Here is a 27046-nt window from a genome sequence, read left to right as displayed (position 1 = left end):
CTAGGAGGTCGTGAGGCTACATTAGGGAGCTGCTTCGACACGCGTGTATTAAGAATCTACATGTGAGCTTCAGCATGGGATCATGTGTGTCTTTGAGAGCTGAAGGAGAAGTCGAATGGTCCTCCAGGGGGATTGGGAGCAGCCAATGGAAGTCAAAGAAGACATGCAAATCTCTCATTCAGATTAACTATAGACGGACAATATGTGGAGGACACTCGACAAAGACCTCCTCAATCAGTTAAACCTCTTAAATTTTGATCTGCGGACGTATTTGGTTGAATGCATTTGGTCCCCTGAAGACCATTGCCATCATAGAATATTTTATTACGGGAGGCCTAAGGCACACCTGTGCAATATACATGAGAATCAATAATCACAATCTTGATATACAAAAATACAAGGTCTGATACTGTGACAGTAAAGCGTCCTTGAGTTTTGAAAGGCGCTTAGAAATTAAATGTATTATTATTATTATTATTATGATATTCGACAACTGTGAGGTAGATGCATTATCTCCGCAAGGCTTATTTCTGAACACTATTTGGTAGAAATTAATGTATTGGATCAGGGATGGATAAAATAAATGATCATGACCGACAGAGTGTATCTTTTTTGTATTCGTTAATTATAAAATACAATAAGATAACGAAAGATTTAAAGTTAGATAATGCAGGCCATAATATTCAACGACGTGCTGTGACCGGTTGAATTTTGGCGCCCTCTTGTGGCGAATTAGTTATTTCCATCTTTTCCCCTCCCTTTTTTAATAATAATAATAAATAATAATAATAATAATAATAATAATAATAATAATAATAAATGTAATTTATAAGTGCCTTTCAAAACTGTCAAGATCACTTTACAGTCACATGATACGTTTTTCTGTATGATTAAATGTGGTCACCTTTCACTTTTTTTAGCAATAGTAATGATTTGGACAAACGGTTTGTCGTATTTTTTTATTAACAAAAAGAAAGACAACATCCAAGTCTTTGGAGTCCCCGCTCTCACCCCAGCTGACTATTTCCATTAAAGAACCAGCAAAGAAAAAAAACCAAGGCAAATCAACAATTGATAATATACACGTCTTATACAGCAATACAGAGTGGTCTGCCATGTTTCCAATAATGCATCACCTATCTTGAGGCTTCAATTGAAACTGTTGCCACTGACAAGGTATTTATTTATTTTTAACTCGCATGGTTGGGCATCAAGTTTTGCAAGGTGATGGATCGGAGCCACTGACAGCTGCCTTTCGCCTCCAAGCACCTCAGCTAATCAGTCACCTAACATAAAAAGTGGCTTTTTCCCAACATTCGTCGACTGACCTGAACGCCCCTTTTAAACCGATTTTGACTTTTAAGTGCAAAGTTTACGAGGCACTGACACACTTGCGCTTCACGCACACTTCCCATCTAATAGTTTGATTGACGGGTGATTGTTTCCTTGATTCATTCTTGAGCACGCAAAATGCTACACGCTAGCTGATGAACCCGTATCGGAATACCGCTCAGATTATGAAGCCCACCACATAGTGCAGAATATATGATGTGTGTATGTGTGCGTGCATGGGAAGCCGCTTGAGCATTCATCCAGTATCAAAGTGAACCAGTACATGGTCTTTAAAATGGATATCAAGCAGCTTTCCATACGTGTGTGCCAGAAAGCCCAGCAGTGATAAGAGACAGCATGGAGAAGGTGTCAAGGTGGAGTCGGAACGCAGCACGGAGGCTACAGACACGACTCCAACTGTAGCTGCAAGTCGGCGCTGTCTATAAAATCAGCAGAAAAGACACTCGGCGGCGTATGCGGACCCAAGGGGGTCAGACTTGTCCCCCCGTCTCCTACCTCTCCCCCATTACTGCTCCCGCCGCTAGAGTTGGAGCTCCCCACCATGGAGATATCCAGCCAGTCCATGCTGTCCAGAGCGGCGTCCCCAAAGTCCAGCCCGGAAGTGTGTGTTGAGAAACCCAGGTCGGATGTGTCCATAGGGGAAGGAAGGTGGTCCTGGAGGCCGGCGGTGCTCAGCATTTGGCTGTGGAGGTCGTCGATGAGCGTCAGACCGCCGCCGGGCTCCGCGCCGAGCAGCGTGGAGCTCACCAGGAAGTCCTCTAAATGACCTCTGCTAGTGCAAGGCTCCCTCCCAGGAGGGGAGGTTAAAGGGGAAGCGGGAGTGGGAGGAGAGAGGTGCAAAGGGGACGGCGGCGAGGTGGGCGTTGGTGAGTCCGAGTGGAGAGGGGCCAGCGAGGGGTCCGGGTTGGCCTTAAAACCGGGGATTTCTTTTTGAGGGCAGAAAATGAAACCAGTTAAAAAAAAAACTGAGAATAATTACTGTATTTATTCGAGTATAACGCGCACTCTTAATTTTCAATTAAAAATCAGTCTAAAATTTTGTTTCACTTTTTCTTGGCCTGGTAACAGTATATCAATTGAAATATGAAGAACACTGAATGGAAAGTCTTGATATTGGTAATTGTGCAAAAAAAACCAGCATTTATTTATTGTGGGCGAGGTGAGGAAAGGAAATGAAGCGTAGCTAAAGACCAAACGGTCGTAAGTCAAAATGGTCGTAAGTCGAAATCCATTCAAAATGTTGAATAGAGACTCGGAGGCTAAATGACTTGCAAACTCCCCCTCTTAAAATGTTAAAAATAGGGTCTGGAGGTCGTGGCCGTAAGTATGGGTGGTCGTAAGTCGAGCCGGTCGTAAGTTGGCCTGTATAAAATATTTTTTTCCCAGGCCTCGTTCATAACGCGCAACCAAACTTTGTTCTTTTTTTAGGGAGAACATTTTGCGCGTTATACTCGAATAAATACGGTAATTGTATGGAAACATGGCTTGAATGTTTAGGATACTTTAGTACCTCCACTCCTGAGAAGGATGTCAAATAGATCATCCATCTGTTGACAACCGACGTCGTTTCCCTACGGGAGACAAAAGTAACCATATTACGCGGGAACGGTGAACCAATGTATTCAAAATTTGAACACGCCGATAAAATAGCAGCAAAAAGAGATACATGCAACAAAGTGAAAGAAGAAAAACAAAGGAGGTGGGATGAAAAGACGGGGGGGGGGAACACGTACTTTGGAACGCCGTGTAGAAAAAGAGTTGTTGGGTTTGGGGGAGGGAGGCGTAAACAGAGTGTGTCGATCATAAGGTGGGCACACCCGCTCCGTCTTGAGCGATGAGGAGAAACGACAGGAAAACGTCAATGAATGTGAGGAAGGATGACAAGTGGAGAAAAGTGAAAATGGAGACCAGCTTGACCAGCGCCGGTCAGTTATGCCGACAGTACCTTGAAGGAGGAGATCAGGCTACTTTGGCTTTCGCTGTCTGATTGGTCGCTGAAAAAAGGTTGTAGGGAAGGAGGAGCGCTGACGCACGAGTTGGCGGTAGCCGTTGCGACGCCGTTGATGTTGGCGTGACGATCTGATTTTGATTCCTTTTGAATGAGCTGTCTTGCGCTCTGGCTAGCGTTCGGTTCTGGTGATTGCTTATAAGTGCTTGGCAGCTTTTTCGGAGACGACTGGAGTCTCTGTAAAAAAAATAATTAAAAAAAATAATCAGTGACTTACATGTGGTGCGTTCAAACGCCCCAAGTAAATTTCATACCTGTAACGTGACGTGTCTGTTCCTTTTGGCATGCGACGGTCTTTGGTTCTGGCTGTCCGCCGTGTTACTGGTGAGGGCGATCAAGTAGTGGTTGCCGTTTGTGTCGGTGACCAGTGTGCCGCCGGTCTTGAGGAGGTCGAGCGAAATAGCCTGAGTGTGAATCTGAGCGCCGTTCTGTTGGTTGACCAAAACCGGCGCCACCTAAAAAGGGGCAAAAAATATTTTAATGACCGTATTTTCTGGAATGTAAGGTACACCTTCAACAAATAACATATTTTAAAACCTTTTCCATACATAGGGTCCACCGCATTATAAGGTGTACCTTCAATGAATGACATTTTAAAACGTTTTCCATACATAGGGCGCACCGTATTATGAGGTGCATGGTCAGCCTTTGAAAAAAAAAACATTTTCTTTGAGGTGCGCCTTATCGTGCAGAAAATACGATACTTGCCTCAGCTTCGGTTTCCTGCTTGACCTTCATCAGGCCATTAGGAGGCACGCGAGGTCCTACGGTTGAAGTTTTTATGAGTGTTTGAGGTCGAACATCTGAAGACTTCTTGAAGGACAGCGTCGGCTGGACTACTCTTTTATTTTGGGCTTCCTCTCTTATACCCGTCTTATTTTTCTCAGTCTCCGTTTCTTGCTTCACCGTCATCAGCCCATTAGGAACCACGGGAGGTCTGATGGCCGAGGCTTGAATGAGCGTTTGGGTTTTTACATTCGGAGATGTCATCTTCTTGTTGCTTCGTTCTTGTTCTGACATCATTCCTCCCGCCATCTTTCCCAGCTCGAGTTGCAATCTAAGCGTCTCCACCAGTCTTTGCTTCTGCCTCAGCATCCGTGTTAACTCCTCGATCTGCTTGTCTTTCTCCTGCAGCATCTGGTCTTTGTCCATCGAAGGCGAGTCCATGGATGCTATGGAAAAAAGCTCAGGGGTGTTATTGGAGCCTGGTGAAGACTTGTGGAGGCTGCATGAGCTCTGGATTTCTTCTTTGGTGGACGGTTGCTGGGGAGAAGGATGCAGGGTGAGTTGAGTCAGGGGAGAGCTCACCTAAAGGAAGAAAAAAAGCACAATAGACATTGGGAAAAAGTCTGAAGGACAATTTTTTTTCATGCTCAGTGCTCACCATCTCGCCAAACACGTCTCCATTACAGCTGGTTTCATCTGGACTCAAGCCCGCTAACGAGCGTTCAGACGGTGAAGGAGAAACGGGTGGGCTGGAGCTGGTGCTGCCCAAACGGATGACTCGGCCAGGAAAAGTCTGAGCCAATGGGGACGGAGCAACCTTGAACGCTCCTTCAGCCTGTGAGGCGTCGCTTCCCGTTACCGGAACGGACGCGGGTTGGAATATGTCGTTTTTGGACACGGCGGCGTTCTGCTCTTGGTAGTTGCGGAGTCTCTCGAGGAGATCGTTTTTGGTGCCGGACACCGTCAGACCTCGCAGTTTTAGTTCCTGTTTTAACTCAGCCACCTGGAACGACAGCGGAACTTATTTTACCAAACTTGGTGGAACGTGTACAACTTTTATTTAACAGCACCACAGACAAATTCGTGTGTATTTGTTTCGGTGTACTGTGGTGTCCACTCCAGTGCCAGGGTTTTTGTCATTTTCACTCAAATTCATGGACCCATCAGAATACTGCGTTTTAGGACTACATAAACATTCGATGCAGCGTCAGAAAGCCATCGGAAAGAAAAGAGTTAATTCCTAAGTTATATAGATCTGGAGTTATGAGCTTGGAATAGGGGCGGCTGTACAAAATACAATATAATACATACATTAGCGCTTTATTCCAGCTTTAGCTGTTGTTAAAGTGCTATGTAAACAAATATGTATTGTATTTTGTACAGCCGCCCCCATTTCTAGCTGAGATAACTCCAGTCAGTCATTTTTTGCCGCAGGCCACATTGTTGTTATGGTTTCCTCCTGAGGGCCGTTATGAATTTAGGGAAGCCATTATAATGTTTAATTCCCTCCACATATTACATATAGAGCGCACAACAAATTCATGAATAAATAGTTTTAAAATCTGAAGTCAAGAAAAATGACTGTTATTGTGGTTTACATCCAAAAATATGAAATTTTGGTTAGGATTTTAGCACGCATCAATGAATTTCATACGTTTGATTTGCTTTCGTAGGCTGAAAAAAATTGATGTGGCGGGCCTTGACTTTGACATCTGTGGTCCAAGGTTTCTAACGCTGTATTAAATGTTTATGTAGTCATAAAACGGAATATTCTGTGTGTCCTGCTGAACATCGTACACGTTTGTTATACATATATGTTTTTTACTTTGAACTCATCCAGGTTGGCGGGCAAAGTGGTCGGTTTGGCCCCTCCCACAGAAGTTTGGCGTGCATTCCCATTCGTCGGGGTTGAAGTGCTGTTGGGGGCCGTGGGAACGTTGCGAGTGGGGGAAGGGCTGGGGTTTGTCGGGAGGGGCTGCTCTGGCGCTGGCCTGGGGGGGGGGGGCGGATACAAAAAAAGTTGATGTAAATGACATCGACTTCCATGGGACTGATTGCGTAATATCACTTTGCTTTTATCATTTAAGTTAAGTTAAGGGCACTATGACTTGACACTCACTTTGGAGGCGCGGGGAGGATTGTGTGGTAGGTGTAGTGCTGCTGTTGCTGGCTGAGAATCTGTAACTGCAAAAAGAGCTGCTGCTGCTGGAGTAGTTTGGCGTAGGAAGAATCCATCAATGGCGGGCGCTCCTTATCCGCCTTCTGGTCTGGTGGGATGTACTGGTGGTACTTCAACTTCTTCACCTAAAGGTCATGGAAATGAGTGTGTGTGGAAGTGAACACCCTGAAGCCTTGTCAAAAGAAAGAAAAAACAGGCTTGCTTACTTTGGGTTTGTTGTCCTTGGCTTTCTTGGATCTTAGCGGAGGACGATCTGAGTTTGTCTTACTGTGAGACTGCAAGCAGACGTCCCAATTTAAGAACTTCCATTTTGGTATGATCAATATTTAGTTTTTAACAACCGATATTAGCGTTTTATGCTACAAAGAGTTGCCATATATACGTATAGAATGTCCAATTAATGTGAACACTGGTGGCGCGTGTGGCTGCCACTGCTCATCCGCAGAAAACATATCCTGTGACTGTAAAATGTTGTTGAGAGTTTTGAAAGGCGCTTATAAATGAAATGTATTATTAGTATTAGTATTATTAGTATTAATAGTATTAGTATTAGTATCATTAGTATTAGTATCATTAGTATTTGTATTATTAGTATTAGTAGCATTATTATTATTATTATTATTAGTAGTAGTAGTAGTAGTAGTAGTAGTAGCAGTAGCATTATTATTATTATCATTATCATTAGTAGCATTATTATTATCATTATCATTAGTAGCATTATTATTATTATTATTATCATTAGTAGCATTATTATTATTAGTATTATTATTGTGATTATTATTACCATTATCATTAGTAGCATTATTATTATTATTATCATTAGTAGCATTATTATTATCATTAGTATTATTATTGTGATTATTATTATTATCATTAGTAGCATTATTATTATTAGTATTATTATTATTATTATTATTATTATTATTATTATTATTATTATTATTATTATTATTATTATTATCAACATCATTATTATCATTATTATCATTATTATTATTGAGTAATCCCCACCTTCAGCTGCCCAAAGGGTGTTCGGGGGGTTACGATGGTCCCGTTTGCCACTTTCACAGGTGGGGGTGAATCTGACCCGTTTGCCACGGGAGCAGGAGGAGGCTGTGGAGCCGCTTGCGTAACAAACTAACGAAAAATAAAAAAGAACATCTCACTCGTTAGATGAAAACATATAAATTTGTTTCATAGGATTTTTGGAAGGAACCTTTGTAGGGGACATGTCTCCATTCTGGACGGGCACTTCGGAAGGCGATGGCTGGGGGACGGTACTCACAGGAGAGTCGTGATTGGTTAACTGGTCGGGTGACAGCGCATCACTGCTGTCTTCATCCAGAGAGGAGATTTCTCCTCCAGCTCCCTTTGGTGAATCTGTCACAAAATAAATACATATGTTATGTTATATTATTCATTGTACAGTGAAAAAAAATTACGGTCGAGCAGTAAAGGGAGATAATCGAGGTGTGCGTTTTGTGTGACTTAACGTCCCAGTACCAGTACGCTACGTGTGGCTCTGTGTTGTCTAAGCAACGGTCTCAGGCAATAGAAGAGGTTGAAAAACGTCTGTTGATTTGGATTAACGACAAGCAGCTAGCAGGGGACATTGTGAGGGAGGGTATTATCACAGAGAAAGCACGGCTACTTCACTCGGATATCATCAACAGGCAACTACATCAACGACCATCACAAAGGTAAATAAAACAACTTTATTACATAGTATAGTTTATTTCTTTCATTATAATCCAATAGTAAATTTATTATACATAAAATAAGGTATATTGTGTGTAGTTTTAAGGCTTATTTAGTAGAAAACGATGTTTTATGGGGAACTGGGAACGGATTATTCTCATTTTTAATGATTTCTTATGGGAAATAAATGTTTGGAAGACAAACTTTTCACCTTACACACACTTTCTGGGAAACAATTAAGTTCGTAAGCTGAGGTATCAATGTATTGCATTGAATATATACCATGTTGCAAAGAAAAAAGTAAAAAATAGGACACTGTGTCCCCACATAGCTTGTGACATACCGATGCTATTGTGTAACGCACAGTATGTACAAATTTATGAGGAAATGTTTTAGTCACAATAATATAGTTACCAGGCGGTGAGTTCTGATCAGGGCAGACAGACAGGATATTTTTGTGCACCAGTTCGATGGGACCCGGTCTGTGAGAAATTTTGTCATTGAGGTCATCGGCGAGCCGAGCTCTCTTTAGCTGGAGCTGTTTGGCCTGCAGTGAAGGCTCTGCCGACGTCTCTGCAGAATAGACGTGAGAGTTAATCAGTGTGCATACACAGAACATTTGGTATCAAGTGCATTTTGCATTAAAGTTTTTTGTTTTACATGCAAAAAAACAAACATACAATACAATACAATACAATACAATACATATTGATTGATATAGCGCTTTAACAACATCTGAAGTATTATAAATGAAATGACAGACTCTCTCTCACCTTCCAAAATATGCATCCTGACCAGCTCGGAACGCTCAGGACGGCACCGGATCTTCCTTTTGAGATAGTCTTCAGTCTGTCCAATAGCAAAAACAACAAGACAAAATGGGGACATTTGTTATTTCACATGGCGGGAATTTATTGCAGTTTTTTTTTTCTGGAGAAGATGTTTTTACACCCTTTTTTTGGTGGGGTAGAAATTAGAGACTTAAAAATGAGAACTTAGAATTCCCTATTGCATGCACAGATAACAATTTATTTATACACGAATCAATTCTTAAGGATGAACTCACCCTTGCACGCTCCAGACTCCGCCGTTGCTCGTGAAAGGACGCCGGGCTCTTCAGCGCTAAGATGGGGCGTGAAAAAGAATCGTTACACAAAGTGGCAAATGTGACGAAATTTCTAATGACTGAAGTGGCTACAAAAAAAGGAAGGTCAGAATTGTTATGCCGAACTACGCGGCGATGATGACAAGGCTGCGTGTGGGGGAGCATCAGCACAACCATTGCAGACATGGAAGCACAAATTTTCTTGCCATCGTGTCTTTGACGGAATTGTAAGAAGTGCTGCAAATGTTAATATTTAATATAACTTGTAAGCATAGCCTGATTTAAGGGATATTAACTAATTCACTGCCATTCACAAATTTATTCAGGAATTGAAAATATGACATAGAGCGCCATTCCTAAATTAGTTCGGGTTTTGTTTTTTCTTGCTTGGGTGCTAATAAAGTGCCGGCCAGATCTCTGACCATGTTTTTTCCCTTCCACAAGGGGACAGCATTTCCCTTTTTTCATATTAGCGCTTTGTTCCAGCTTCAGTAGTTGTTCAGGCGCTATATAAACCAATATGTATGTATTGCATTGTATTTTGGACCGCCACCCTCATTTCAAGCTCATATAACTCCAAACCCATATCATTTATGAATTAACTCATTTTTCCGATGAAAGAAGAGAGTCTAAAGTTTCTTACGCTGCATTAAATGTTTATGTAGTCCTAAAACTCAATATTCTGTGGTCCTGGAATTTGAGTGATAATGACAAAAACCCTGCCACTGGAGTGGACACATTTTTGCTTTTATTGCATTTAGGGAAGGATCTTGAAAAGAAAGTGGCAGTTGGGAGTGTTGAAAGAGAGCTATAGTTTGATTGGCCAAGAGATGATGAAATCCTGCTGAGGGGCGCAGGTGCGGTGTGGACATTCAGACCCACGACATGACACTCAGCGTGGGAGGGCGGGAGGCATTCCTGATGTCACAAGCCCCGAACGTTCTTATGAGGAGCGACATAGCGAGCGTGATGTCATTGACGTCACGACACGACGTTCTGTTGCAGTCACCGCGTGTGGCTAAATAACACGGAATGGGATGTTGACATTTGCAAGTGGTATACGGTCACCTCAACGATACTTCCGGATGATTGATAATAATAATAATAATACATTACATTACATTTCAAGCGCCTTGCAAAGCTCTCAAGGACACTTTACAGTCACAGTTAATCCTGTTTTCATCGTATTCATCATGACACTCTGTGTCATTATACATATCTGTTGTTGTCTTCTGTATGACCGCGCTACTGATTTTGCTCAATGACTATTTTGTATCGATGCCCAAAATTAAAAATATATTTTTTTGTCATGCGTTTAAAGAGTCTCGCTCCATTGGAGGTGCTCGTCAAAAAGAGAACATAACACGACGTCGCATTTTGCATGTCGGTTCAGCTTCAATGCACCTTTCATTTACATTCTATGAAAAGCATTAAGTTTGTCTTTACATATATATCACTAAACTGACAGTTGCACGATTATACATTGTTTTTTCCCTCTTTCATCTCAATCTAAATGGACTGTCTGATATGCAAAACCCCGAAACAGGAAGTGCGATGCAGCAAGGGGGCGGAAACTGCTTGTTTTGATGATATATGTGCAGAAACTGGAAGAGACTAAGTTCAGAATTTTAGGACTAAGACTTACAATGTAGAACCAACAGAGGTGTGGCAACTCGAGTATATGTCTGTAGTCTCATAGGTCATTTGCATTTTCGCTTTGAGCACCCTAAACATGAGAGTCTACAAAGCAACCCGAAAGACCCATTTTACATATCCGTCATCAACGTCTGGATATGAAACATAACGTTAACACTTACGTGGCATGATCCCTTGACTGACCAGCTCTTCTCGCGTGCGCCTCTGTTGGAGTTTGAGCTGGAGGACTGCATGGAGATGGATGGAGAAGGTGAGGGAGGACAGAAGGGCAAATCAAGAATTAGTCAGTGAGATGACTTTAAAAAAAAAAGTAGGGGTGCAGGGGGGTTGTTTGTTCTTTCTTATTGTCCCGCGAATCCAGAGTCCAAAGTCTGCATTTAAATTAATAAACCGGTGCAGGAATCCAGATGCCTTTGGTGTGACATGCAGAAGTCACAGTTAGTTCTCCTTTCAACTCTGCACAGTCTGTGAGTTTTTGTTTAAAGGCGACAAAAGAGGCGGGTCAAAGGAGGACATGACTAAGGTTCAACACACTTCCTCTTTCTTCTAGATTGTTGTCAATGTTTTGCATAGATGCCCGCAATGCAACACATGGTACGGCAAAGCAACTTAATCAACAAAAGAATGAAAAAAATAACACTTTGTAAGAGAAAATTAATGCAAGATGGCCAGAAAAAGGTCGACTCTGACATCTTTTTTTAAAACAGGAAGTGCTGGTTACATAACACAAGAGAAAGAGAACAAGACATACAGTAAGAGAACAAGAGCATACTGTATGTGTATACATGTGTATTTGTGTTTATCTCTCTCTTCATATATATATATAATATGACATACATACACACCAGCTGTCCCTCCGCCCCCTGAAAGGGTCCTCGTGTGAAGTTGAACATAGCACCAAGGCTTCCAATTCAAGCACGCCACTCTCTCGGCGTGCTAGTTTGAGGACAAGCAGCACCTGTTACTTTGCGCTGACAAATTGACAATATTTGTACTGGTCATGTCAGGGAATCGTCCTAGCCCGTGCGCGCCGCCATTCGAGCTTGTTATGACAAACATTTGGCCGGCGATGCGGCAAGCGGCAGGACTTAGCTTAGGCCGCCGCACGTAAATGTCCTTGCTGGAGTCCCCGGAGCTTTCAACTGCTCGGTTTTATTTACAAATGTATACAAACGGCCTCTTTAGGGATCAGACAGGCAAAGGAGATCCCGCTCGGCTAAGTAACGACACGTCAGTTCGTATTCGCCAATGTAAACAGTGAGACCGAACCGTAGCCACGCGTCTTCGGTTAAACTGTACGCCTGCAGCTATGAGATTAATTGTCTATAAGCAGTAAACACACTGAGGAAACTCACGTGCTGCACAAAGTGTGCCATGGACAATGCCAACGGCCACTTGCCAGGTATGTACACATTGTCAATGATGATGCTAATATTAGCAAACTCTTGAAAACTCATTCGGATTGGTCAAATGTATCGGGATTATTATGAAAGCGAAAAACAGCAAAACCATGCACTAAATCGCCATGCTTGGTCTAAGATTTAATTTAGACCGTGCTTACAACAGACTTCTTAGGTCGTTACCATGTAGGCTAATGAGGTCATACAAGATCCAATCAGAGCCAGGCATAGAACATTAGAGGTAATCAGACAGACAAAAGAAGTAATCGGATTAGTCCACTGCTCTCCCAACCATTGAGCAGGGACCTATCAGAGCACATATATAGGGCCAGAGTTCCCAGCACAATTTTAATTCGCTGACGAAGCTTTTTGGATGAGGAGCGAATTATCCGACACCTTCAAAGAAGTACAGATGACGGCTGATGAAACCTTTTCATCGATGGACCACTCCTGTAAAGCTAAGAGCCTACACAGACGAAAGTGAATTAAGTTTTGGTGTTTATATGGAGCATTTTTATTTCAATTGGTCCATCGGATTCATTCACATCGGAATACACGACTTAGTATAAATGTCCCAAATCTGTTTGCGAGTCATACTGCGTTGAAAGTAATTGCTAAGGTTATAATACGACATTTAACTTCTTCCAACTTTATAACTCCAGTAACTATTTATATCACGGGAACCAAATATGAAGACTGAACAGAAATCAGCTCGGATGTCCCGAGCTTCGACTAAATGCTTGCCCACCTTCTTTCAGGCTATGATAAACATGTCTGTCATGATCCATCCTCACTCCCGCCTTGTCCACGTCATTGCCCATTGGAGGAGAACCCAATGGCGAAGGTTCAAAGGACAGGCAATGGTTGGTGTCCAGCATAATCATTTAAAATGGAGATGAGTTACTTGGCGAGCATTTAACTTCAAAGCGGCCTTCTTCTTCTTTGATTTGACAAAATAGCCCCCTATTGTCCCTGTAATAACCAGTCTTTGGAGCGATCCTGGGGAAAATGTGAGTCCAAATGTCCTATCAAGGGCGGCTCCTCTTTGAATGCGTCGTTTCTCTATCAATTCAATCGATCGGTCAGCCTCGCCGTCGCTCCCGCTTTTTTTCCGCAGCGGCGGCCGGCAAGTCACGATTAGGGATGCGGAATGTGAATCTTCCCCGCTTGAAGGGTGGAGAAAAGAAATCCACAGGGTGAGTCGTGGGCAGGGAAAAACAAACCGTGGGAGGAAAAGAGAGGACAGCAGAGAGCTAAGCAGTAACCAGTGAGTCTCTACTGTGGCTGCGGCTCCTCCTGTATCTCAAGCGAGCGCTTGCACACATGCGGTATTGTGCGCGCGCATACCCGCACAGGCAAGGGGAGTGTTGCCGATAAAGTTTTTTTTGCTCAGCTGTTGCCATTCATTCAATGTTCGAAGCAGAGGCAGGCGGTCACTCACATACTGACACAGAGCAAAATCGAGCACCATCATCTTCGCAGTCATGTGTCAGACACTTGATTAATTACACTGTGAGTCCTTTATTTATAGACTTTTGTAGATTTCCGGTACTAGTGCTAAAACTCAAGAGGAATGGACTATCACGCGCAGAAGCTTATACTTCCTGATCTTGTTAAAAAAACAAAAAACAAAAAACAAAAAAGTGACCCACAGTCCTGTTCCACCGACAAAGAGGCTGATGGTTAATCGCCTCCCCTATACGCTCCACCCTAGACTCTGTTTTAAATAGCATGACCAGCTGGCAGCAAAGGGGGGGATGTCTATATTCAGCGTGGGATCACCTGTGAACTTACAGGATAAGGTTACTTTTAAGGAAAACACAACTCAAAGGTCCATTTTCTAAGAATGAATGAATGAATGAAGCTGCTATTTCATGTGTTTGTGAATTAATATAACGGTACTATCTAACATACGCAGTCATAACCGACCAACCACTACATCGCACAGGTGACTCACAAAAAGCCTCACGCAGAACTAACAGTGGGAATGGACATCACAACAAGGCTTCTGTGATTTCAGTCCGGCTGCTCACAGTCTGATTCACTGTCTAGGTGTTCTCTGCTGGCCGAGAAATATGTGAATCACAGGCTAATGTCAATTATATTTTGTCCATTAATTCTTATTAAATAATTCAAAATTGTGTTTCAGCTTCCTTTCATTGCTTTTCCTGTGTTTTTGTGTTTAAACATCTAACCAATCACATTTCAGCCATCATTTGTTACCAGGGTCAGAAATCTACCTGGACGCCTTCACAATCAGTTCTGAAGGCCTTGTAGCAGAAAATAAGCATAGATGAAAGTGTTTCCTAAACCAATCCGATTTAGAGTTGGCAACACAAGGCCTGCTGGAAGGCGCAGGAAATGTCAGTTTTCGCAAACTATGATTGGATAGGCACATGATAGGCTAATCACTAGCCAATCATAGTATCACTAGCTGCCAGTGATAAGCGCATACTGGCACGAGTTAGCATATTGCATCTGTAGCAAGCTGCATAAGCAAATATATCTTTGTGTCGATTTAGTAGCGATTTTGTCAACCCACAATGGCTGAAGAGAAGAAATTGATTTGGTTGGAGATATACCACTTTCAAGACGGACTTCTCGAGAAAAAATGGACATCATTAAGAAAGGTTGGACAGCTGCGAAGCTAGCAAAAATAGCAAATTATATTGCAATTTTATGAGGTTATTTATCATGACGTTCACAGTAAAATTTTGAACAGTTTAATGACAGTATTTAAGTTTCTTCAAATCACAAGTTATTTCCTGACCAACAGCACCCTCTATGTTGTGTAGTAAATCACACCATACTTGCAGCTTGGATTAATTCAGACATAGCACTACTGAAGGCCTACGAGTGACATGCACGACCCACTACTGTAAACAACATAGTACACGTCGATTATGTCATCAAAAAAGCCCCAAGACGAGCAGAGGTACTATTTCCTCTCGCTTGTTGTTTATTTGAGCAATCTCACGCTTATTTATGGATTCAATCCCATGTGAATTTCCTGGTTTCTCACAAAACTATTTGGAGAGAGGGAACGACAGTCCCAAATTAAGCCAGAGCTGCAATGATCAAGAGTAATAATGATCCAAGCCCTTATTGTGCAGTCAGGAAAGTGTGGGAGGCAACCTGTGCTGTTTTGTAATGGTTGAAAAGATACAGAAGATAGTCGTGATAGGGCCTCTCCCATTAGGAAAATCACACCAGACACAAAATCCTAAATTTTGGCTGCATTAATGCAAAGTTTGGAGACAATTTAAGTCAAAACGTTTGGCGTAAGCCACAACAAGGCATGTGCCCTCGTAGCTAAGACTTTGAGGACATTCCATGAAAGGTATGTGGCCTTGGACATTGTTATCTGGCTCTTTATTTACCCTTAACTGAATGACATTATTTTTCAATAAAAGAAAAACACTTTTTTTAAATGTGAGTAGCAATACAGCTCTGTCTGAGGGACTTCCTTTGGATTCGCAAATAAACCACAATACCCCCACCGCAATTTTCACAAGGTCGTTTTAACCCGCTTGGGAAATGAGTCGTAACAATAACTCCTTGGCAAATAGTCAAGACTTGATAAGATCCTGAGTCAAAGAACCTGAAACAATTCCCAACAGACTTCCCGTTAAAAGTCGTTCCAAACGCTCCATTGAAATCTTACGAAATGTAGTGAACACACCTCATTCTGTATAATCTAACAAACAAGACCGAGCAAGCCTCAATCAACCTAACGGTGCACGAAAGGGGACGGTGTCAGAAATGCAGCAGTCTAAATGAGAATGTGTGTCCATAAATAGAAGAGGCTCATGTTTTCACTTGGCCTGCGGAGGATAAGTTATCCATGCGCTGACTAGCAGTTAGGAGGATAGGAAATATATTCATATGAAGTATTTTCCAGGGCTAAGCTCGGTGCTGATGATCCATCATCGTGGTTGTTTAGGTGCACTTTGGGCTACATTTGTCAGTCAGCCCGAAAATGACAAATTCTAGGATCATTCTTTTAACCTGTCATGTAAGGTTTTTTGAGGCGGTTTTATCAGAAGGGGAGCTGGTGAATTGTCTCTCTATTTTTTGTATGTCCTTGGTGAAAGGACCTCCAAATGAACTTCTGTTTTACTGCCGAAGGTGAAGCAAGGCAACAAAAAAAAAAAAAAACTAACTAAATCCCCAAAACAATGAAAAGAACCAAAACAGGTCGACCAGTCAGTCACACCAGCGACAAACATTCCAGTGGAGAAAACAGTGTGTCTTTTATTTCCTGGTTGGTTTCCTCTCATCTGGGTCTTCTGCTGGATTTACCAGCAGTGTTTACATTTGGCTTGGATCCAACACATCATCAAGTTTGGGGATTTCTTAATGTTGCTCTACTGATATGATTTGGGATTGGGAATAAAGGGTTGTGGGTGAGCAACAATTCCTGACTAGCTCCCTTGAGTGAAAAGACACTTGGGCCTGTCACGTCCACACCCAAATTGGATATAAAAACTGATCATTTTGTAACCGTGGTGACATTTTAAAACATGATGAAAATGAAGAAATAAAAACAAGGGCACGGAAAATCCTACTGGACCCTTTGCACCCTGCTCACCACCTTTTCCAACTACCAATTCATGAGCACCGAATCCATCAGACATTTAAACAGCTTCCACCGGGTGTTTGACCAAAGACAAATTGTGTGTCTATGCACTTAGCCAATAAAGATCTTTCTTCAGCACGGCTGCATAGTTGCAACCTTCATTTTTTGTCGCCGCACGTCCATGAAAGCGGTTCAAGTGAGGTCTAAATTGTACACTGTTGAAGGACACTGCATCGAATGAAATCCAAAAACGCAGAAGCCAGCTGGCAGCTGCTCCGACATAATCACACGGACCTTCGCTATACACCAAAACAGACCAGAGATGAAGCTGTTGTGAGCGCATGGGAAATTCCAGCTGGATTTCAACATTGGGCAGTTTGTCACAAAAGGTTGCATAATTGCAACATCTGAAAGTCATTTTATTTGTACCAAAGCCCCCTTAACCCTCTGCCCTACTTGTAGATGAACTTTGCTCGCCATATTTCCCCTTCAGTCCCACTAAAAAGTACTGATAAAATGACATAGCGGGCCATATCTAGTCCATGGGCCTTGATTTTGACACCGATGCACTAAGGTGAAACCTTAGCTATTGCGCCACCATTTTTTTTTGTAGTATAATACAAATGGGATTTTTCCTGGGCCTCGCTCAAAAAAAACAACGTGGGAAAGTGAACGCCGCTCCGATCAACGCGCTCGGTATGGCGAACTCGCGGTTTGCAAGTGAGTGACAGCATAATGGCTCTTATATTATTTCGAAAGACTGGGCAAGACATCAATTAGAGGATCCACACACTCTTACGGGTGCAGTAGCTTTGCTACGTGTGCATAAACTGATAAATCCAAACAGCATTTAGACTTCCTTTGTGGTAAAATATCTTTTTTTATAAGGAATAACCAGTGCACCAGACTAGACTGCACATTAGGCCTACACAGCCAATTGCTAGAGGCGTCGGAAACTTGGACAGAGGCCCAAAACGTCTCATAAAAACTGGATTTTTGTTGTTGTTGTTTTGATTTGCACATTTAAAAACACATTAAAATTGTTTCTTCTATTATGATCGCCTTGAGAACGACGCTTGTTTTGACGTGTCAAAGAGTGGCAGTAACGCAGCTAAGGCTGACATAAAACAGAACAAAATGTCAGTCAGAGGTAAAAAGGCCACTTAGTTGAGGCACGACATCTTTAACTCATTCATTGCCATTCCCAAATTTGTGTTTTTTTTTTTTTTTTTTTTGCGGGTGGGTGCCGATAAAGCGCTGGGCAGACCTATGGCAACTTCAGCTGTTGTTAAAGCGCGATATAAACGAATTGCATTGTATTTTGGACAGCCGTCCCCGTTTCAAGTTCAGATAACTCCAGACCCATATGACTTAGGAATGAACTATTTTTTTATGAAAAAAGAAGAGAGTGTAAGGTCTCTAACGCTGCATTGAATGTCCATGTAGTCCTAAAACTCAATATTCTGTGGGTCCTGGAATTCGAGTGACAATGACAAATTGCACATCTCTGGCAGTGAATGGGTTAAGAAGTCTCAAATGCAAGAATTATCCAGTTGGTGTGTAAAAGTGAATCCTACATTTTGCTGCGCAATAAAACAAGAAAATTCTTTCAAATTAAAAGTCTTCTTCCAAAGCTTTCAGTGCACTCATTAACCCCTTTCCATGTTTTCAGGGATGGTTTGCTCACTGCACCATATGATGACGCACGATTGAAACGCTTAGGAAACCTTGAGGCGTATGTTCAAAGCGTGTTCTTTTACAGCGGCATGAGTGGGCTTGCGTCTGTGGGTGTGCGTTGGCCATCGGTCCTGTTGCTAGGAGCGTAGCGACGAAGCTGAGATGTGATTTTTTTTTTTTTTTTTGGCTAGTCCCTCATTTCTCGTTATCTAACATGGCTTTCTTTTGTATCGCAAATCAAAGTATGCTTCAAGTATGTGGACTGGGCTTGTTGAAATATGACACCGTCGAGGGCAGGAGGGTTGACAAAGCCTGTACGCGCACGTCTGTGATTCCAAAAAGTGACATGAGCTAGGTAGCCCGCCTTGGGTGATGGTACAAGTCTGTGTGTGTTGGGAAAGGGACGCTGTTGCACACACAAATGCATTTTTTGGTCAATTTCGCCACATACTGCGCTTCTAACTGCAGTTCAAGTTCATTTTACATCACTGTCATGTCAAATTGGAGCATAAAGCGCTGATCAGACCTCTGGTAATGTTTTTTGATTTCCACAAGGGGGCAGCATTTGCCTTTTGTCCATGTTAGCGCATTGTTACAGCTTTAGTGCTATATAAATCAATATGTATGTATGTATGTATGTATGTATGTATGTATGTATGTATGTATGTATGTACATGCATAAAAGGCAGACAGGATGCACACAATCTTTCTCAAAATGTGCCGGTTGGTGACTGCTATGACGATTTATGTTGGTTTTATAAAGTCAAGGTTTCCGTAACAAAATATTCTGTTGGAAAATGTGTTTATTTATCCAAACATTCCAAAAAAGAACATTTGTTCTGGTGTTCACTGTTCTTTTAACCCAAGTGTCCTTGGGTGCTTTGAAGGCGCTTGTAAATTAAATGTATTATTACCGGTATTATTATTATTATATTTCATACAAAAGATGAGCCTGCGCCTTATACACAGGTGCGGCTTAGATGTGAAGTCATATTGAGCCATAACAGGTCTCGCAACTATTGTCAACAGACAAGCGCGTAGAAGTAGTAGCGCCTTATAATGTGGTGTACCTAATATATGGAAAACATATATTTTTTATATATTATATTTGGGAAACTTTTTTTCAGTCATTTAAGGGTGCGCCTTATAGTCTGGTGCGTCTTTTGTATAGAAAAAGTTTGAAAATACCATTGATACGGGGTGCGGCTTCTACTGCGGTGCGCCTTATACACCAGAAAACACTGTAACTTTAATCTTACAATAGAGCAATATTTTATGCTCACGTCAATATCCAATGCCGTGGGGTCTTAAAAGACACAAAACTTTTGTGCAACACCATTTGGTTGAATTTCAAACTGCATGACCTCAGCGATGTTCCAACTTTAAATGTTCCGCTGTAAAAGATTATGACCTCATTTTGGCACTGAAACATTTGTTGCACAGCAGCCACATCCCCCGGGCTAGTCTCGATTTAAGCAACGCAAGACTTTTTTTTTGGGCAGACTAAATCATCTTTTTTCAAGACATGGAACTATTTTCCAAACCTCTACGTCTCCCTCTAGTCTGATAGAGTGCTGTGTGACTCTCCGCTATTACATAACAACGTTCCCCTAAAACGCTGAATCCCACTAAAGACTCTCAATGCGTTTCCGACTCAAGCATGTTGCCCGTCTGTAAATTTTAGGTGTGTGGATGAAAACCCATCAGCCTCATTACCTGACATCCCCCGTGCCAGCTAAACCGATTGTTATTATGCAAAAGTTGGGGGGGGGGGGCAAAGGATGCGATCAGTATCTGTCTGTTTACATGCCAGGATGATGTGGGCTCCAGAAGGAAAATAAACCACCAATGGAATGTCAGCATCAAGTCCTCCTTGCTTTCTTGCGGTGGCATTAAGGAACCACATTCAAACGCATGCCCTTCTCGAAAGCCATGGTGGCAGATTGGGGTTAAAAAAGGAAAGTAAAGTGTCATATTAACTCATTCACTGCCAGGCGATAATGTAAAAATGTGTCCACTCCAGTGCCAGGGTTTTTGTCATTGTCACTCGAATTCCAGGACACACAGAATATTGAGTTTTAGGACGACATAAACATTCAACGCAGCATAAGAAACTTTAGACTGGTCAGAAAAAAAAGAGTTAATTCCTAAATTACATGAGTCTGCAGTTATATGAGCTTGAAATGAGGGCGGCTGTCCTCAATACAATGCGATGCATACATATTGGTTTATATAGCTCTTTAACAACAGCTGAAGCTGGAACAAAGCACAAATGGGGAAAAAAAGGAAATGCTATCACCGAGCGGAAGGGAAAAACTTTGGCAGAGGCCTTGCCCAGAGCTTTATCGGCACCCAAGCTTGAAAACACTATACCCAAAAAAATTTGGGAATGGCGCTCTACGTCATATTTTCAATTCCCGATAAAACTCGGGAATGGCAGTGAATGAGTTAAAAAAGTATCTTCCTTTAACTCGAATGGTTCATCAAGAAATGTCTTAACTCGAAAAATGTGTAAGTTGAGACGCAATTTCCATGTAAACGCCCTAATCCGTTCCAAACCACCCCAAAATTCAGAAAATGTTTCCCAAAGTATAAAAAAAGCATGAAAATATGTAAGAAATACTGGAATGGCAGTGAATGAGTGAAACAATAAATAAATTTAAAAAACAGAAGGTATAAAGTCTTCACGCAAACTCGCATGCATGCATACAAGCAATCTCCACCACACCCGTACTCAACAGACAGCTCCAAATTAGCATCCTCTATGTGACTTCTCCAAAACTGCCGTCATTTAAAACACAAATAACTTATCGCTAACTTTACCTGACAGGAGAGTCCTTTCCCTCTGGACCATACCGAGAGGAAAGGTCCGTCACCCCGTCGGGGACAGATTACTTTTTCATACTTCCAACCCAGTCATTGTAAACGGAAGGAGGGCGGAAAAAGAGTGCAAAAGCTGCAAGTGTTGCAGAAAAGTTCAAACACAGCAGCCACTCACTCCACAGGTTGCACCTTGTCGCATTCCCTTTCTGTCGGCTGTCTACAAGTGAGTGCGTGCCCCGGAAAAGAGGGCGTGTGTAGGTCGGAGTGGATGACAAGGTCCACCAATCATTTTCCATCTCCCACGTTTTTTTTTTCCCCTTTACATTTCTAACTTTGCAATGTCACTTAAACAGACAGAATGTGAGCCATCTGTCACAATATTACTTTTTATATATATGTATACATATATAAACAAAAAGCCTTATCAACTTGTCTTGCACACATTTGAGCTTTCCATTCCCCCCTCGCGTTCCTTCAGTTCAGCTCCGCGGTTATGCAATCGTGACGTCTCAGACAACCCGCCCCTGTCCTCCTCCCTGCACGTCCTTCTTATATTGTGCGATGCACAATACAGGCTTCTTCAACTTGCTCACAAGTTGTCATTGGAGCAAATTTAAAGCACTAGTTAACAGGAAATGTTTTTACAGACTTGATCATAGACAAAACAACGCACATAATAAAACCTTGCAGTCTGTTCATTGCAAATGATCATTGCGCAAACAATGCTATTGCACAACTTGGTTTGAGATATAAAGCTTTGATCAGCTTTCCGCATTGTCTCCCTGCCAACGCTACAGTAAGCACGCGTGCGCATGCAGCATTTATAGCATCTGCGAGGGTGATTACTTGCTGCAACACGTCGGCTAGATTGGAGTAATAAATAGGGTGATACAAACAGAAGGTGTTCAGCATTAGGGAGTGCTACCCGCAGGCTGTCTGTGTTACTCTGATCGGAAGCTTGAGGGTATTCCTTTGATATACTTTTCATACGCTGCAATAAAACAACAAAATCCAATCTAATGCATTTCAGTGATTATGAGTAATTGCAGATGACACTGATGGAAATCCCAAAATGTGCTAAATGATTTACAAATCTACCCTTGCCTAATCAAGACGTCAAAACAACCACTCTGCAAGGAACAACGGGAAGTCGCATATGGATGGGCACAGTATGTACTCCAATCTGGATCAATGCAGAAAGACAATGGACACTGTTAAACCTGGCAGGATTTCACCATTGGTGGAAGGGCCACGGTCAACATTGGGGTATGAATGCAAATCTTTGTGCATGGTCAACACTCAGTTTGACCAAACAATGTGATTTGTGACAGTAAACGGAAGGCTAGGCACGAGTTTGTGACCACAATAAGGCTGCAAAATGAATCCGTATGACATTTCATCAATCGTCAAAATAAGGATCGACTATTTTAATACTGAGGTCCACTGGTGCAAAGGACGTTTTGATCCTCTCTTTCATCTAGAATTGCTTCATGTCACAAAGAGGGTACAGAAAGTGCTTAAGAATGAATGACCCTCTGCGTGTTTGTGTTGTTATATTATTTGTTTAGTTTTGTTGTTGTTGTTCTTTTGACTTCAAGATGGCGCCGCGAGAGTGGCTGCCTTTCCAGCAGCTCCTGTATGTTATTTTTTGACTTCTTTCTTTCCCTTCATAACTTTGCTGTTGTGAAATGTAAATTTCTCCACTGCGAGACTAAATACAATCGTTTGTCGCTGTGAAATTGAAAATACTCCAATATCTCAGATTTCAATCTGTCAATATGAATTATTATCCGGTTTCTGTTGTTTTTTTTTCCCTCTTTACTAACAAAATAAAAAAATACCTTTATTGTCATAAAAAAATATATATATATATAATATAGACAGCATAAAAATGACAACAAATGTCCACCACGGAGGATCATTTCTTAATATATAGACGTAAATACAGTTAAAAGAGTTCCAATGAGACCCGCAAAAAAATATATTAACGGCATTTCAAGTCAAAAACTACTCTATAAAATCATATTTTACACTTACTTTTCCTCTTCCCACAAATGTGCCTGAACTGAGAGCCCATTTTCTTTTATGATGTAAAAGGGACCTCAGCCCCACCCCTTTACATTTTCTCTTTGAAAAACTGAAAATAAAATAAAGAAAAAAAAAAATTCTAATTTAGTTGTTGTTTTTAACTCATTCACGGCTATTCACAAATTTAATCGGGAATTGATAAAACATGACAGAGCGCCATACACGAATTTGTTCATGTCTTTTTTTTTTTTCTTGTTTGTGGTGCCGATAAAGCGCTGGCCATGTATGGTTTTTTTTTTGCCCTTCCACAAGGGGGCAGCATATCCGCTTTTGTTGGCACTTTGTTCCACTTTCCGCTGGTTTTAAAGCGCTATATAAACCAATATGCATGTATTGCATTGTATTTTGGACAACCGCCCTCACTTCAATCTCTTATAACTCCAGACCCATATAATTTAGGAAATAACAATTTTTTCCGCATTCCTTGATAAATAGACTTCCCCACGACAGGAATCCAACAATAAAATACCCAATATCCTGACAATTAAGCATAATTTTATACAGTTGCTATCTAATCCTGCAGGTGCACTGATGTGTTTTTTAGCTGGCCAGCAAAGTTATATTATAATATCCACATAATTAGAAGACTTATATTAAACGCTATTTACAAACTTTTTAAATAATATTTTCTTAATAAGGCCCTTGGACCATTCAACATTTTTACTGATAAGTATCCTCATTTTTCCACAACAAATTCTCCGTTCGGATGACGTAACGAGCCTCCATTGACACAGTTGACATTAATTTTTGTGACCGTTCTCTCCTATGACACCATTTTTGCACATGGCAGTGAATATGTGAAAACCTATACCAAAATATGTAAACAATAATGATTGCTTCATGAAGGGTAATCTGTGAAAAAATGGTTGGATGTCCTATTCTGCTCAGAAAAAAAAAACAGTTGAACTTTATTCGACTACAATAAGAGACAAGCCAGTTCGTCACAGCGGTCGCGTCTTCCCTGACTCACATTCCGATGACCTCATTTTTTGACTCACACGCGCACGCAAAGCTAGTCTTTAAACAACCACCATGCTGAGGTAAACTGTCCGCTGAGGAATGAACAAGATGTACAAACACACTGACATTTACCTTTTGGTTCTGGCAGCAGTCTCCGAAAAGTACTATTTTACCTAAACATGTTATCGGTAACATTTAACACACTTGAAATGCTGGCCGAGAATTTAAACTAAAGAGAGCAAACCCCCAAAGCTACGGGAAATGTTTGATGCAACATTTAAACATGTCACACAAGTGTAAATAGACATTGAACAGGGGAAAAATAAAACTAAAATAACATTGAATGAGTCACACGGAACATTTAAATGTAATAAAAGGCCACAGAGAAAACAAATCCCGTGTAAGGAACTGCTTTCTGCTCAATACGATTTGTTGAATTGGATGAGGGGGGAAAAAAGGGGGTTGGATTTGGTGGAGATGCTATAATATAATGTCTTTGTAGTTTGACGGCGCCAATAACTCACCGTTCTTACGTTCCTGCAGCCGCAACTCATTTGGAGCAGGCTGCAGGGAAAGTTCCTGGAGCTCGCTGGTGACTGCTTCACTTTGCGGGCTGTGGGTGGAAACACCCGCCCCCGCGACTTCCATACTGTTGGTTTGTGGCTGCAGCATTGCCATGGCGGCACGAAGACCTGAAAAGAAACACTTTAGAATGAAATTGCATCAGAATTCCATGTTATTCGTGGCATATCAAGTCTGTCTATATATTAAATCAAAATGCACGCTGGCCAGTACATTTAAAGACAGAAAAAAAGCCTCCTCAAAACAATATATATTTTATAATATTGGTGAAAAAAAAAAGCTTGACAGCAATCATACACATGCACACACCCTTTTCTAGACATCTTAACATGGACGACATAGCAGACAGAAGGAAAGACAAGTGCAGCAACATATTTACAATTTCAAGCATCACGATGAGAAGCGAGAGTTTCCTGTTTGCTGAGTCATGAGTGGAAATCGGGCTTACCGGATTCACTTTATTTTAAGAGGGTGTGTTCCCATTCCAGCAGGTTACACCTGTTGAGGATCAAAGAGACAAAAAGCATTATTTTATACTTATGTCCATTATCTTACTCTCAGTATATTTACCGTGATATTTACATCCTCTGGTGGTATACTAGACCCCATATGTTGCAGACGCAGTCTAATATTTTTTTTTTGCGCTTGACTGCAGTCCTCCAGCACCAATTCATCATCATGGATGTTGTTTACCATATGTGTGTGCATACAGGTAATGTACATCTTGTATATGCATGGTTAGTTGTCAGCTGTTTACTTTCATATTACCGGTACAGCAATGTATGCAGATATTTGAAAGCATTTCAAATGATGTGAACAGTGTTTTGGAACTGCTTCTGTAGGACAAGTTTTGAATCATCGAGACTTTTGATTGAAAACAAATCTAGGAGGCGACCACATTAGTCAACCAACTGGCTAAAAAAAGTTCCCAAAACAGTGATGATGAAATGTTTGACAACAAATGTTGGATCCAGAGTCCACGTTGCAGGAGGCCTGCCCATAGTTGTCATGGGCGAGCAACAAGCCTACAGCTGTCACTGACCAAAACAGATACACGAGCTTCGCTATTGTTAGCATGCCCAGTGAGAGTGATCCCCAGCAAACCAGGCGACAACACACTGAAGTGTCATTACAATTCATGTGTAGGATCAATGTAACATGTATAACAACAACGCAGTGATCACGAAGCCGGTTAGGCGTGCAGGCTCGCTTCGCTGTTCCAACCCAAAGTTAGCAAAACCCTATTAGCATGCCACTGCACAGCGACACTAATTCCTCGCTAACTCCCTGCTCGCATCTATCACGCAGTAGTTTTCGTAAACGACATACAATTTAACATTGTAACTGCAGTGTATCAAAAACGTCAGGACTCTTACTCATCATCGGTCGTCAGGAGTGTTTTCGTCTGCGAAGATACAGCTCTTGACACCCCAGCCGCTGCACTTCCTGATGACAAAGGAAACTTTAACCGGAAAAGCCTCCTCTACGCAGTGGAACTCTTCAAAACGCATCCCTCGTTAAAATTATCGCCACTCTCCCGTGGTACTACAACATTCCGTTTTCATCAATGCATATTTACAAAATACACCCATTTGTTATATATATTGTTTTTGCAAACGCGATTAGTGCCATTTGAAGGAAGGCAGACATTCGCATGTACTTTTGCTTCCGTCTAGTGTCACATAAATGCATTGCAAGGACTGAAGTGAGCTTCGGGGCTTTAAAATACGAATGACACCATTTAGGAGTATATTTTTCGCGAAACGGGTATTCAGCTGATTTGTACTTTTATTCTGCACACTTGTTTGTCAGTTTATTGAATATAAACATGAAACAAAATGGTCGCTATGGACAGTCAATAAGAGTTAAATTCGAATGCACTTTGCTACGACAAGGACGCCATACGGTCGTTTTTATGGGATGTTTTCGGCGATAAATTGACAACAATTATGCTTGTTTTGCAGTAAATGTAGTTACGGCAAGTGAAGAAGGTCAATCTTCCTTGGGCATTTCCTGTTTCTGCTGTAAACAAACTATGGTGATGGGAATTCCGGCTATTGTTAGAGACCCGGTGCTTTTGGCTCAGCTCACAAAAAAAGCTGAACATTTTGGCTCCTCAGTGGCTCTTCAGTTGTTGTGTGTGTGTAACACCATCCTCTCTGCTTTATACCACGTATTTTGACCAATAAAAGGCGGCTTTAAACAAAGGGGA

General features: G+C 41.6%; 1 protein-coding gene across 6 annotated transcripts; it reads right to left on the bottom strand.

Moving 5' to 3' along the window:
- Nucleotides 1-949: 949 nt before the first annotated feature.
- Nucleotides 950-26361, bottom strand: mrtfab (myocardin related transcription factor Ab). 6 transcript variants are annotated; one of them, XM_089016138.1, is made up of 19 exons: nt 26211-26361; nt 25283-25332; nt 24777-24944; nt 10887-10952; nt 9031-9086; nt 8738-8813; nt 8379-8537; nt 7552-7646; nt 7278-7403; nt 6473-6541; nt 6207-6391; nt 5913-6078; nt 4746-5090; nt 4070-4669; nt 3616-3816; nt 3299-3538; nt 3087-3179; nt 2864-2924; nt 950-2279 (listed from the first exon to the last, which is right to left on the bottom strand). In XM_089016138.1, the coding sequence occupies exons 3-19, from the start codon at nt 24928-24930 to the stop codon at nt 1732-1734; spliced, it is 3240 nt and encodes a 1079-aa protein (XP_088872264.1). In that variant the 5' UTR covers nt 24931-24944; nt 25283-25332; nt 26211-26361; the 3' UTR covers nt 950-1731. The 6 variants fall into 6 exon arrangements, with proteins under 6 accessions (XP_088872264.1, XP_088872262.1, XP_088872261.1 ...); XM_089016136.1 differs by having other exon boundaries at nt 7483-7646; nt 24777-24957; nt 26211-26359; XM_089016135.1 differs by having other exon boundaries at nt 7483-7646; nt 26211-26359.
- Between the last annotated feature and the right edge of the window lie 685 nt (nt 26362-27046).

The sequence above is a fragment of the Hippocampus bargibanti genome, linkage group LG15 (assembly GCF_051943395.1).
Source record: "Hippocampus bargibanti isolate YZ-2025 linkage group LG15, ASM5194339v1, whole genome shotgun sequence".
NCBI classification, from domain to species: domain Eukaryota; kingdom Metazoa; phylum Chordata; class Actinopteri; order Syngnathiformes; family Syngnathidae; genus Hippocampus; species Hippocampus bargibanti.
The sequence above is the reverse complement of the archived record's forward strand: the minus strand, read 5'-3'. Positions and strand labels throughout refer to the sequence as shown.

What these genes read in the sequence shown, in the direction of transcription:
- mrtfab (XM_089016136.1), bottom strand. Translation starts at nt 24,930, where the DNA reads ATGGCAATGCTGCAGCCACAAACCAACAGTATGGAAGTCGCGGGGGCG. An exon ending in GAGACGTGTTTGGCGAGATG is followed by an intron (nt 4,670 to 4,745) that starts GTGAGCACTGAG and finishes TTCTTCCTTTAG; the next exon opens with GTGAGCTCTCCCCTGACTCA. An exon ending in CATCCTTCTCAGGAGTGGAG is followed by an intron (nt 2,280 to 2,863) that starts GTACTAAAGTAT and finishes GCCCTCAAAAAG; the next exon opens with AAATCCCCGGTTTTAAGGCC.